At 44.9% G+C, this 13,562-nt stretch overlaps 1 protein-coding gene across 8 annotated transcripts in view; it reads left to right on the top strand.

Annotated features, from left to right (window-relative positions):
* Nucleotides 1-2,993: 2,993 nt before the first annotated feature.
* Nucleotides 2,994-13,562, top strand: part of PPP1R21 (protein phosphatase 1 regulatory subunit 21) — a 68,497-nt gene continuing 57,928 nt past the window's right edge. For 5 of the 8 annotated variants that reach the window (XR_016281656.1, XR_016281658.1, XR_016281655.1 and 2 more), the window contains exons 1-3: nt 3,843-3,922; nt 10,936-11,004; nt 13,221-13,367. Coding sequence is in view for 1 of the 8 variants with exons in the window: in XM_089528970.1 (XP_089385096.1) it covers nt 3,863-3,922; nt 10,936-11,004; nt 13,221-13,367 (276 nt within the window). In the remaining 7 variants the exon portion in view is untranslated. Of the gene's footprint in view, nt 3,241-3,283; nt 3,451-3,655; nt 3,923-10,935; nt 11,005-13,220; nt 13,368-13,562 lie in introns of those variants that run through there. The other 3 variants (XR_016281657.1, XR_016281659.1, XR_016281660.1) reach the window with 3 other exon arrangements.

The raw sequence follows: 13,562 nt of genomic DNA, 5'->3' as shown, positions 1-13,562 counted from the left end.
AACTCTTGACAAGAAAACCCTATGATAGAATCACAGAATCATAGAATTGTAGTGTTGGAAAAGACCACAAGGGCCATCCAGTCCAACCCCATTTTGCCATGCAGGAAATCTCAATCAAAGCATCCCCGACAGATGGCCATCCAGCCTCTGTTTAAAGACCTCCAAAGAAGGAGACTCCACTACACTCCAAGGGATTGTATTCCACTGTCAAACAGCCTTTACTGTCAAGAAGTTCCTCCTAATGTTGAGGTGGAATCTCTTTTCCTGGAGCTTGCATCCATTGCTCCGGGTCCTAGTCTCTGGAGCAGCAGAAAACAAGCTTGCTCCCTCCTCAATATGACATCCCTTTAAGTATTTAAACAGGGCTATCATATCACCTCTTAATCTTCTCTTCTCCAGACTAAACATCCCCAGCTCCCTAAGTTGTTCCTCATAGGGCATGGTTTCCAGACCTTTCACCATTTTAGTCACCTTCCTTTGGATACGCTCCAGTTTCTCAATGTCCTTTTTGAACTGTGGCGCCCAGAACTGGACACAGTATTCCAGGTGGGGCCCGACCAGAGTAGAACACAGTGGCACTATTACTTCCCTTGATCTAGACACTATACTTCTATTGATGCAGCCTAAAATCGTATTGGCCTTTTTAGCTGCCACATCACACTGTTGACTCATGTTCAACTTGTGATCTACTTGGACTCCTAGATCCCTTTCACATGTAGTTTCATTCAGCCAGGTGTCCTCCATCCTATATCTGTGCATTTCGTTTTTCTGCCCTAAGTGCAGTACCTTACATTTCTCCCTGTTGAATTTAGTTTTGTTAGCTTTGGCCCAGCTTTCTAGTCTATTCAGGTGATTTTGAATAGGTTGAATAGGTCAGGGACATAGCCAAGGGGGGGGGGATCTTGGGGTCCGGACCCCCCCTTCCATTAGAAAAATGAATGGTGTGTGCTGCTGCGCCACCGCACCCAAGCCCCAATATAATGGTGGCACTTAGTCTGGACTCCCCCCCCTTCCTAAAATCCTGGCTATATCCCTGAATAGGTTCATCTTAGTGTCACCATAAGCTGGAAATGACTTGAAGGCACACAAGAAGAAGAAGAAGAAGGAGGAGGAGGAGGAGGACAACAGAACAATCCTCTTCTAATATAAAATTATAGAACGATGGAGTTGGAAGGGATCAAAGTGTTATCTAGGCTAGCTTTTTGCTAGCAGAAGACTCTACAGCTGAACATTTTTGACAACTATCTATTTCACTGTAGTCTAAAATTGTCTGGTGGAGGAGAGCCCACCATCTTGCAGGATAGTTCTGAATGTTGAGTTGGTATTCCCTTTTTTGTAATTTGAATCTATTGGTTTTGGTCCAACCTTCAGGAACAACAGAAAACAAGATGGTTGTATCTCCCTTGTGACAGACCTTCAAGTACTTGAAGATGACTATGATAACACTGAAAGCCAGCGTGGGATGGCGGTTTAAGCATTGGACCATGACTCTGGAGACTCTGCAGACCAGGGTTTGATTTCTCACTTGGCCATGAAACCCACTGGGAGGAAGGCTAGCCTCATCTGAACAAAGCTTACCAAGAAGGCCCCATGATAGGTTTGCCTTAGGGTCACTATGGCCCTATACAGACAGGCCAAAATGAAGCTGATTCGGGCCACATTGGGGGTATGCTGTTTAAATGATGCATGAGTCCTAAGAGTCCGGAAGCCATGCTCTGGTCCTGTGCACAGAATAGATGAGAAATAGCCTTTATTATAACTGGGAGGGCTTAACGACCATCAATGTCTTAATATATTGTTGTTGTTGTTTGCTTTCAAATAGTTTCCAGCTTATGCCACCCTGAGGGCGACCCTATTGCAAGGTTATCTTGGCAAGGCTTGTTCAGAGGGGGTTTGCCTTTGCCTTCCTCTTAGGCTGAGAGAGTGTGACCTGCCCAAGGCCACCCATTGGGTTTCCATGTCCGAGTGGGGATTCGAACCCTGGTCTCCAGAGTCATAGTGACTCCAGAGTCATTACGCCACAGTAGCTTGCTAATACATATTTCTTAGGAAATGTATCCTGAGGCAGCTGTGTTGGCCATATTATAGCAAAGTACAGGAGAGTAAGACCCAGAATCCACAAAACCACGATACCTTTATTCGGCCGTTTTGTTCATTTCCAGTTGGCTGAATAGTATCACTGTTCTGTGGATTTCGGGATGTGTCTGTACTCTTTCTTAGCACTTGGAAGTTTGCTATGTGTGTTGATCACGGCTGAGGAGCCTCAACCACATGGACCTGAGTTGCCACGGCTGCACTGCAGAATCAATGGAGTTTGGCATTGCTTTAACTGCCACGGCTCAATGCTATGGAATTCTGGGGTTTGTCGTCTTGTGAGACATTTAGCCTTCTCTGTCGGAAAGCTTTGGCTCCGCAACAAACTACAAATCCCAGGGTTTCATAGGATGGAGCCATGGCGGTTAAAGTGGTGTTGAACCGCATTAATTCTGCAGCGTAGATTCAGCCTAAGAGGCGCAGTTTTGCCTGAGGGAAGAAATATGCCCAGGAGAGAGGCAACAAAGGAACATGCTATTTACGTGTTTATGTGTTATACTTCTTGTTCTGAGTGTATTACTTCAGACTGTTTGGTTTACTGAGGACTGGAGGGTAAGGAAAAACGTATTGGTTTCACTCAATAAAATGTAACTCGAGGGCAGGCCTTGGTCGCGAAGGGTCTGGCGTTGCCATGGCAATCCTGCCCCTTTGCATTCTGGGAAGCGCCTTCCGAAACGGCGCCCCCCAGACAGACAACCCCTGCTGGAGGTCGCTGTGGGAAACCCCGTAGCATAGAGACCGAGCCCACGAAGCCATCAGGCGCTCCAATGAGGAAGGGCAACCCCAACGGTCCGGCGCTCGGTTACCACAGCAACCGCATCAGCCCGTCACGTGTCCCAACTAACGGCCGCTCGTCTGCCTTTTATGGTAAAAGGGGGCGCGGCCAAGTCCCTTCAAGAGGGGATGAAGGACTAACGGGACGGACGGGGCTTTGCGCACCCCACCTGACTGTCGCCCACCGGCCTCTGATAAGAAAAAGGGGCGTGGCTTAATGTATGCCACGCTCCTCCTTCTGCCATCATCTGCCATGCTGATAAAGCTCTTCCTCCGTCCGCAACAGTCGAGGAGAGCCAAGATTGCAGACTGGCCAGTCACCACAACGAGGTTGCACGCCCCGGTCGGAATGCCGCTAGTCCGCCTTTTATGGTAAAAGGAGGCGTGACCTCGCATATACCACGCCCCTTCCTCCAGCCATCATCCGCCATGGTGATAAACCTCTTTCCCTTCGGGAGTGGAACCAAGATGGCGGGCGAGGAAGCTGGTAAAGCGCGGTTGACCGTCCCGGCCTGAGTGCCATTCATCCGTCTTTTGCAGCAAAAAGGGCGTGGCTTCTTTTATACCACGCCCCTCCATCAGGTCGCAATCTAACTGGCGCTCTTTCTCGTTTTATGCTAACAAGGGGGCGGGGTCTTATGAATACCAACGCCCCTCCAGCCGTTCTATCACATGCTCCAATCTAACTGCGGCAGGCCCTCCTTTTATGCTAATAAGGGGCGTGGCTTCTCATATACCACGCCCCCAGTCATTCTATCACACGCCTTACTGTAACTGCCGCTCGTCCCCCTTTTATGCTAATAAGGAGGCGTGGTCTATATGCCACGCCTCCTCCTCCGGCCATCATCTTCCATAGTGATAAAGTTATTGTTGAAGGGAGGGGAGCCAGCATGGCGGACGGTCTAGTTATCAGAGCGTGGCTGCGTGGTGACGTCACCACAGGCGCCCCGCCTCCCAACCCGGAAGTGCGTCCCTTGAGGTGGGTAGAGCGGCCATGGCGGCTGCCGCCGAGCTGCAAGGGAAATACCAGAAGCTTGCGCAGGAGTATTCCAAGGTACCGGGATACGGCCTCAAAGCAGCCTCTCCTGTCTCCTCCGTGAGGGGGGGTTGGTTCATGTCGGGTACGGGAGCCCCGAGGGGTCAATCTAGCGAACGCTCTCCCGAGCACGCCTTTCCCCTCCTCGCCCAGTGGTCCCTCCCAGTCCCTGCAGCCCCTTCGGAATCAGGAATCAGGAATCAGGAAGGGTGGCCTTCCTTTCTTCCCTCAACAGAGCTGCCCATGCCCCGCCTGCTTTATTGATTAGTAGAAACTGTTGGTAGAGCACAGGATTTCGCACCTAGGAAGTCCCAGGCCCCATGCCATATCCGACCCCGATGGGACCATCTTTGCCCCCAGCCAGCAGCCAGAACGGCAGCCAACCCTGCAGTCCTCACTCACTTCTAAAGTATTGCACTGAGGCAGGAAAAATAATATGCAGAGATAAAGGATGAGGGAGACCTGGCTTCAGGAGACTTCGACGTCTGAAAGGGATCTGGGCGTCAGGTATAGAGCACAAGTTGAACATGAGTCAACAGTGCGATGCAGCAGCTAAGAAGGCCATTGCGATTCTAAGCTGCATCGATAGAAGTACAGTGCCTAGATCAAGGGAAGCCATAGTGCCACTCTATCCTGCTCTGGTCAGGCCCCACCTGGAATACTGCCTCCAGTTCAAAAAGGAGATTGAGAAACTGGAGCCATGTGTCCAAAGGAGGGCCACTAAAATGGAAACCATGTCCTATGAGGAACGACTTGGGGAGTTGGGGATGTTTAGCCTGGAGAAGAGAAGGTTAAGAGGTATTTGAAGGGATGTCAAATTGAGGATGGAGCTGACTTGTTTTCTGCTGCTCCAGAGAACAGGACCAGGAACAATGGATGCAAGTTCCAGGAAAGGAGATTCCAGCTCAACATTAGGAGGAACTTGCTGAGAGTAAAGGCTGTTCGACAGTGGAACAAACTCCCTTGGAGTGTAGTGGAGCCTCCCTCCTTAGAGGTCTTTAAACAGAGGCTGGATTGGTGTAACATCTGGGGGACATTCGGTTGGGAAACACTGTTGCAAGGGGAATGGCGGCTGCTTTTGGCTCACCAACTCTTTAAAGGTCCTTCCTGGGCACCAGTTCACTCCATGCATCTGAGGAAGTGGATCTGCGGAAGGTTATGCTACAACTTACTTCACCCAGTTAGTCTCAGAGGTGCTACAAGATCCCTTTACAATACCTTTTTAAAGCAGTTCTCCAGGGATGTTGAATAGAGATGTACAGTCTGTACAGTGGCTTCCTTGTCCTGGTATGTGGGATGGACCCATTATTTTGTTTTGCAAGCGAGACAAGGGACTGATGTGTTGGTACCGTACTGGCTTTTTTGCTTCACATGGGGCAGATGCTTGCCTGCTCTAGCCAAAACTTCCTACTGTACACTGCATTGTTCTGGGGATGCTTTCATACATAGTGCCACACTAAAGCGGTGCCTTTCTCTGGCTATAGTAGTAGTAATGACAGCAAGCAAAATCTGCAGTTCCTTAAAGGTTACACCTATTGGGGCATACAAAGAAGGGATGGAGGAGGAGGGGAAAAAGGAGTATGACAGTACTTCTTAAGACTAATTTTTAAAAATGTTCATGTGAGCTTTCTTTTATTGACTCTAGACAGTCATCAGATCTGACTCTAAAAAGGGATGTGTGGTATCAGTTACCAATGCAGCATGTAGAAATGGCGCTGAGCCAGTAATCAACCTTTTAAAATATTCATTGATTGATTGTATTTATACACCACTCTTCAGAAATGGTCCCAGAGTGGCTTACAAATTGGTAATTAGACAATAGTCTGCGTAGTACAAGTTGTGACAGCGACATTCTCATCTTTATTCCACACTGGTAAACGTATACCTTTCTAATGTGTAGTTATGCACTTAGTGTAGGTAAGAATCCTTGTAGTAGCTGTTTTCTGCCACCTGATTTCTCTGTTATGGTTGGTCAGAGGAGCTAGAGCCCTAGTTTTGGGTTCAGCATTTCAGCTGTTCTTCTCTTTCTCAAGGTAATTAGCACATTGTTCATACTCATTTACATCATTTACATATCAGTGTCTACAGGGCAGTTAAAATAAAAAGCAAAAAACTAACAATGATGACTTCTTAGTTTTATTTGTTCTGTCATAGTCATTAGATTGGGTCTTTCCCTTTCCTTGTTTCCCCTCATATTGACATGGGCATGAAAGTTTGGGAGTTGGTGGAAATTAATCATTGTAAAATCATAATGCCAAAACTTTGTTCACTTCTGGTTCTGTACTTGTAGTCATTAGTCAATAGATTAGATGACTATTCCTCCTCCTCTTCCTTCTTCTTTCAGGGCAGCTTACATTATTAAAAAACTGTATAATTAAAAGCATACGTAAAAGGTACATTAAAATATTATTATTATTATTATTAACCTTTATTTATGAAGCGCTGTAAATTTACACAGCGCTGTACATACAATCTTTTAGTTAGACGATTCCCTGCCCTTGGGCTTACAGTCTAAAAAGACATGATACAGAAGGAGGAGGGAGTGGTGGAGGGAAAGGGTAAGAGGTCCAGCAGTTCCTCTCTACCTCCAAGGCCTGGACCAAGGCAGATGGACTGGAGGGAGGGGGAGGCTTCATAATGGATGGTTAATCATTTTCCAGGGAAAATACATACTCACAAGTAGGATAATACATATACAGTACATAGCAATACAGGAAAGGGTTCAATAAACAGGGACCACAAGAACATCAAATAGTGAGCGACAATTATGCAATGCCTGGGAACGCTTCTCTGAACAGGATGGTTTTCAACTCCGTTTTGAAGCTGGTTAAAGAAGTGATGGCTCTTGCTTGTGGGGGAAGAAGGTTCCAGGAGTGAGGGGCAGCAAGTGAAAAGGGGCGAATCCGGGATGGGGCAGAGGAAATCCTGGGCTGGGACAGCAGACCTTGACTACCAGAACGGAGGGCCCTGGTGGGAAGGTGAGGAGAAAGAAGGTCTGATAAGTAAGGAGGGGCCAGGCCATGGAGGGCTTTAAACGTGGACAGCAGGAGCTTATACTGAATGCGGGAAGGGAGGGGGAGCCAGTGAAGAGATGCCAGCAAAGGAGAGATGTGGTCAGAGCGGTGGGCGGATGTGATAATGCGTGCAGCTGAATGCTGGACAGAGATTAAAGTACGGAGGTGAGAAAGAGGAAGCCCAGCCAGGAGGACGTTACAGTAATCAAGTCGTGAGACCACTAGGGCATGGACCAGGATCTTGGCAGTAGAGGCGGAGAGATATGGTCGGATTTTGGCAATATTGTATAAAAAGAATCTACAAGCCTTGGCTGTGGTCTGGATCTGAGGGATACACGACAGAGAAGAGTCAAAGATGAAACCAAGACTGCGGGCTTGCTGGACTGGTTGAATAGAAATGTTGTCCACAGAGACAGAAAAGGAGTGTTGAAGGATGGGCTTAGGAGGAAAGACAAGAAGCTCCGTCTTGGACATGTTGAGCTTCAAACGCCGATGGCGCATCCACTGCGAGACAGCTGTGAGGCAAGACGAAACTTGCTGTTCAAGCCTTGGAGAAAGGTCAGGGGCGGAAAGATACAGCTGGGTGTCATCGGCATACAGATGGTAGGAAAAGCCAAAAGAGCTGATGAGTTTTCCTAAGGACAGTGTGTAGAGAGAAAACAGAAGGGGACCCAGAACAGAGCCCTGGGGAACTCCAACAGATAAGGGAACAGGAGAAGAAGTCTGGCCCCCTGCAACTACTGCAAAAGATCTGCCAGACAAGTAAGATCTAAACCAGTCGAGAACAGAGTCTGAGAACCCAAGATCAGAGAGGATATCAACTAGAAGACAGTGATCAACGGTGTCAAAGGCTGCAGACAGATCAAGAAGGATGAGAACAGAGTAAAGGCCATTAGCCTTGGCCTGTAAAAGGTCATTCGAGATCTTGGTGAGAGCTGTCTCTGTAGAATGCCTTGGGCGGAAGCCAGACTGAAAGGGATCGAGGATGGAATTGGCTTCAAGAAACTCAAGACAGCGCGAATAGACAACCCGTTCCAAAACCTTAGAAAGAAAGGGAAGAAGAGAAATCGGACGATAGCTAGACAAGGAGGAGGGGTCAAGAGAAGGTTTTTTCAGAATTGGGGAAATGAGAGCATGTTTGAAGTCCAAAGGGAAGGAGCCTGTAGAGAGAGAGAGATTGAAGATATGGAGAAGTGAGGGCAGAAAGGAAGGAGCTATAGAGATTAGAAGACGAGTAGGAATTGGATCAAGAGAGCAAGTTGCAGGTTTGGCAGAGTTCAGAAGTGTAGAGAGTTCATCCAAAGAAGCAGGAGGAAACACAGAAAATTTGTTAGGTGAAGGTGATAGAAGATTAAGAGCAGAAGAAGAATCAGGAGGGACTATCTCAGAGCGAATAGTGGTAATCTTAGAGATGAAATAGTTAGCAAAGTCATTAGGAGAGAATGATGAAGAGACAGGAGGAGAGGGAGGTTTAAGCAAAGTGTTAAAGGTGGAGAACAAACGCTGCGGGCACCTCTCATTGGCGGAGATCAATGATTTGTAATAATTCTGTTTTGCCATAGAGAGGGAGCGTGAGAAGGAAGAAAGAACAAATTTGAAATGGATAAAATCAGCCCACTCTTTGGACTTTCTCCAAAGACGTTCGGCTGCTCTAGAGCAGGACCGGAGAAACTTAATGTTGGGGGTAAGCCAGGGCTGAGGCCTAGTCTTAGAGGAAGAAGTGCGTACAGAGACAGGGGCAAAATGGTCGAGAGTTGAGGAAAGAGTAGAGTTAAATAAAGACATTGCTGAATCAGCAGAATCCCCGAGATTTAGGGAAGAGAGAGATGAATCCAGGGTCAGACCAAGATGGTTAGAGTCAACAGATTGAAGATCACGAAAATGGCGTTGAACAGTATGACGAGGAGGTGGAGTATAAGTGAGAGCAAAGGAGATTAAATGATGGTCAGATAGTGGAAAGTCAAGTGCCAGGTAGTCAGAAATGGCACAGTTTGCAGCAAGAACCAGGTCAAGACAGTGACCAAGAGAATGAGTTGAAGAGTTGGAGTGTGGCTGGAGGCCAAAAGAAGCTAGCAGAGAGTTAAAGCGAGATGTTGTAGGGTTATTGGAATCATCAATGTGGATATTGAAGTCACCTAGGATCAAAGTGGGGACTGAATCTGAAAGAAAGAATGTCAGCCATGATTCAAAGTCTGAGAGGAACTGGGTGGCAGAGCCAGGAGGGCGATAAATAACTGCGACCCGGAGCTGTACAGGAGAAAAGAGTCTGATAGGATGATACTCAAAGGAAGAGAAATGATAGCTGAGGGGAAAAGATAGAACTTGAAACTGGCAGGAGTTAGATAGCAAGATACCAACCCCTCCTCCTCGACCCTCAGGGCGGCTTGTGTGGGTGAAGGAGAGACCACCAAAAGAAAGGGCAAAATAGAATTATGACCTGTGGTATCACTCAGTAGTTGCGTTGTATGTCAAAAGCTGAAGATGCTTTTGCAGAGACATTAATCTCCATTTGAGAATGTATCTTGGTATTCATACAAAATGTAAAAGAATGTGTGCTTTTGATATAACGTTCGTTTCAACCACACACACATGCATAAATATCAGCATGTGGCATATACAGATATATGGGCAACATGTGGCCTTCCAGTGTTTCTGGGCCGTAGGTCCCATCAATCCTAGACAGCAGAACCCATGATGAAGGACCATGAGGGTTCCAGTCCAGATGCAAAGGGGTCTCTATGTCAAATTTGCTCTATTTGAAGTTGGCTCTTTGCATTCAAGAATGATATCTAGTTTTTTTATAGGAAAGCTCTGCTGAGTAGAGATTCATCGCAGAAGTTGATAGCAGATGCTTTTTGGTTTTCTGTCCAAATGATGGTGTTCTAATTTGCTCTGCAACATTACTAGTAACTTGTTACCCTGTTAGTGCACATGTGATGTTCTTTAATGTTGCCTTTTTAGCCAATATGTTTCTACTGCTTCTAGTGCTCTCCCAAAGTTGGATTTAAAGTTTTCCATGTCTGTTCTGAAAAAAAAAGTTTTTTCTCCATGGGGAGCGGTTGGAAGAACAAAAAGAGATCATTAAAATCTAATGGAACGTAATGCATCCATGGATGTTAAGGCTATTAGTGACTGCTGATCATGATGATTTTATTAGCTCTGTTATTGGAGTGAGTATGCCTCTAATTACCAGTTCCTGAGAATATGAACACAGAGTGTATCTTGCCTAAGAAAACCTTATGAAATTAATGGGGCTGTCATAAATTGACAGGTAACTTGAGGGCGCATACACATAAGCCTCTAATTAGCAGTTGTTGAAAATAGGAGTGGGCTGCAGAAGATACTTTAAGCGTATATCATTTTTGTGGACTTCTCAGAGGCAACCTAATCTACTAATGGCACTGGTCAGAGTTGCTTTCTTTGTAGTTATCAGTGCAGATAAATGTAATAAACAGCACACACTTTGTGTTCTTCTTTCTCTAAGTTGCCAGTGATTTTTTAGGACTGCATGTTCCCCATCACCCCACTGAACATTTGGCGCCTTTGACAAGCCCTTGCATTCCTGGAATGCAGTTTGAAGATGCTTGGTCATGCTCATTAGTGCTGTATTACTGTTGGATCCTTTAGCCCCTCAAACTCTTCATCACTATGCCTAAGGATTAAAACGTTTCTCAGACCCTCTTTGGACTAATACCATCAAATTATCCACCTTTTATCCCCAGACGTACTGTACCTTAAAAAAAAAATTAGGACCTACAATCAGATTTGCACTAGAAGTCCTCTGTTTCTTTTTGGTGATTTTACTTATTGAGATGATTTAATTCAATTTTCGGTGCTTTAAATTTCACTTATATTCTTTACTGTATTCCTGCTGTAGATAACCATGTTTTTCTGTGCTCTCAATGTGCTAATATTTACCAAAAAGGGAGACCAGGCTTTTACAGTCACTGTTGATCATCTGGTAACCTTATTTCTTCATGAGTGGGTTAATGATTTCTCTTTTTCTCTCTTTTGCAGCTCCGAGCTCAGAATCATGTGCTGAAAAAGGGTGTTGTGGATGAGCAAGCAAACTCAGCAGCCCTGAAGGTACTGGAAATATTAAAATAAAAAGGAGGTGTGGTCTTCACATTGGCTACTTAATCAGATCATAGAGTTTTGTATGGTGTTAAACATAGCTCCCTATCTTACTTCAGATCTTGGTAGGGTTATTTTTTAGTATAGGCATCCGTAATGACAAATCTCTGATATGATAGACCATAGTATGAGTGGTTTGACAGTCTCCATGTTCATACAAGACTTCTTTGTAGAAGTAAAAGATCAGTGGCAATGGAAGGAGGAGGAATCAGTTGCATGCTGCTCTCCAGAAATTGGCTCTGAGCTTCCTCTTTGTTGAATGTTCTAAAGAGTGTTTGGTCCTCTGTCCCATCATTCCTTGGCTCTGAGGACACCTTCCACTCAGGCATTCAAGAAAATAGGGAGCTTGGAGCTGGCCACCATTATTCCACCACCTCTACTCTTCCTTATTGTATATGATTGTGTGCCACCATGTTCTCCTTATCCAGTGTAGTTAATCGTATGTAGTTACATGAGTGGAACTCGCTAACATCTCAGCCAAAAACTGCAACATCCAGAATCCCAGCTAGATGCCTGCTAGCTATAATGGCTGGGAAATTCTGAAAGTTGATGTCAGAAAAAATAAGTCCTCCAAGTTCTGGTACATTCATTTATGAACTTGAATTAGTTGTGGTGCGAAACATCCCTAAGTTCAGAAGTAATCACACTGCAGCACATGTTGATAGAAATGTATAGAAATCAACTGCAGTTTCTTCTTCTGAAGAAGACTCCCTGACTACTGGCAGCAGTCACCAAATGTGAATGAAAACCAAGGTTCTCTTGCATCACTGCTGTCAGTTACAGAAGGAGAGTGAAATCTCATTTCTGTTGTTTAGAACCATTGGTGTGTTTGAAAGAACTCTTCACTGACCACAGCCAAGAGTGTATTTGGATTTCACTGTGACATCAAGAATTGTCATATGATTCTTAGGTTTGTACTTAATTGTTTAAATGCTTTATGCAACTTTGGCCGAAAACTGATGGCCTTAAAGGGACGGCATCACACCGCCCCTTTGTGCGCCAGATCTGGGCTATGGCAACCGCACACTGCAGCCCTGATATGGCCTTTTCCTGACACAAAAAGAAGCAGCAAAATATGTGTGCCTGTTGCTTCTGTTGGACCTCTGAGCAGCTTTGATACCATTGACCATGGTATATGGAATGAGACTTTTTAGCACTGTTCTACAATGGCCCTTTTTTCATCCAGTCCTAAGGAAGCTTTTTCTGCACTAAGCCAGTGTCTGCTGTCAGTAGTGGAACAGATGAAATTGAACAAATTGAAGCTCAATCCAGACAAGACAGAGGCATTCCTGCTTAGTTGAAAGGCAAATCAGCTCAATTGGCCCTTTCTCTGCTCTCTTTTAGCCAGACAGGCCTTTGCCTTTTAATTGATTGTGCAAAAGAGTTTTTTTTAAATGGGGCATGCTGAATGTCTACCTTTATGTCTTAAAATGTTTTAAAATAGATTTTTAATAGGATTGCCTATTTATTGGATTTTTAAAATCTTATGTACAGTATTGTCATTTGTTTTAGCTATATGTTTTTTCAACCTACATTGTAAGCTGCTTTGGGTCCCATATTGAGAGAAAGGCGGCATATTAAATAAATAAATAAATAATCAATCGATCGATCAATCTGGCTTTTTAAAAGTTGGATCCGTTCCTCCTCTTCTGAAGCAATGCAGGAAGGCTGCATCTGCCTTGCCATTCTTCAAGGATTGTTGAAACTGTAGAGCTATCATAGCCAGAAATAGTGCAGGCTACATATACAAGATAGGTTTTATATTGAGTTGCAAGTTAACAGAAGTAGGAAAAACTTCTAAAAGCTGGCTGGATTTTCATTTAGAATCTACAAAATTTTCCCAGCAAGGTGAAATGGCAGCTATTAGGTCCTTCCCAACCAATAGAATCTCTCCCTTACTCATGAACAGATGTTGAATAAATAAGAAATCATTCCTACAGTGTCAAATGTAATGTTGCTACAATATTAAGGAATATTAGTTGGCATATTCTTGTATATCACTTATTTTCATGTAAGTATTAGATAATGGCTTGGGAAACAAAAGGTGCTGCAGGTTTTATGTTCTGAAAAGGCATTAGATTTTAGAGAAGAATTTCATTAGGATGGCTTCCTGCTATGTAAAGATTGTTCCCTGCCAGATCCTGATGAAACATCTTGTGTTAATGCAGGAACAACTGAAAATGAAGGACCAGACACTTAGAAAGCTGCAGCAGGAAATGGACAGTTTGACCTTTCGAAATCAACAGCTGGCCAAGAGGGTAGAGCTGCTTCAGGATGAACTTGTTTTAAGTGAATCTAAAGGCAAGAAGAACAAGGTAAGGTACTCATGAAAGACCAGTGAGCAATCTGTTAAGAGGAAAGGTGCCAACTTTTTTTTATCTTCAAACAAAGGAAGCTGAGATGAAGAGCTGGTTTAGATGGAAGTTCTTCCCTTCTCATAAGTCTAGAATCTTGGTTTCTTCAATGAAGCTGAATGATAGGAAGTTGGGGCACACAGAAGTAATACTTTA

Source organism: Sceloporus occidentalis, unplaced genomic scaffold (genome assembly GCF_023333645.1).
Source record: "Sceloporus occidentalis isolate IW3139 unplaced genomic scaffold, rSceOcc1.0.p SCAF_6, whole genome shotgun sequence".
In the NCBI taxonomy this organism is placed as follows: Eukaryota; Metazoa; Chordata; class Lepidosauria; order Squamata; family Phrynosomatidae; genus Sceloporus; species Sceloporus occidentalis.
This window is presented reverse-complemented; position numbering and strand designations above follow the sequence as displayed.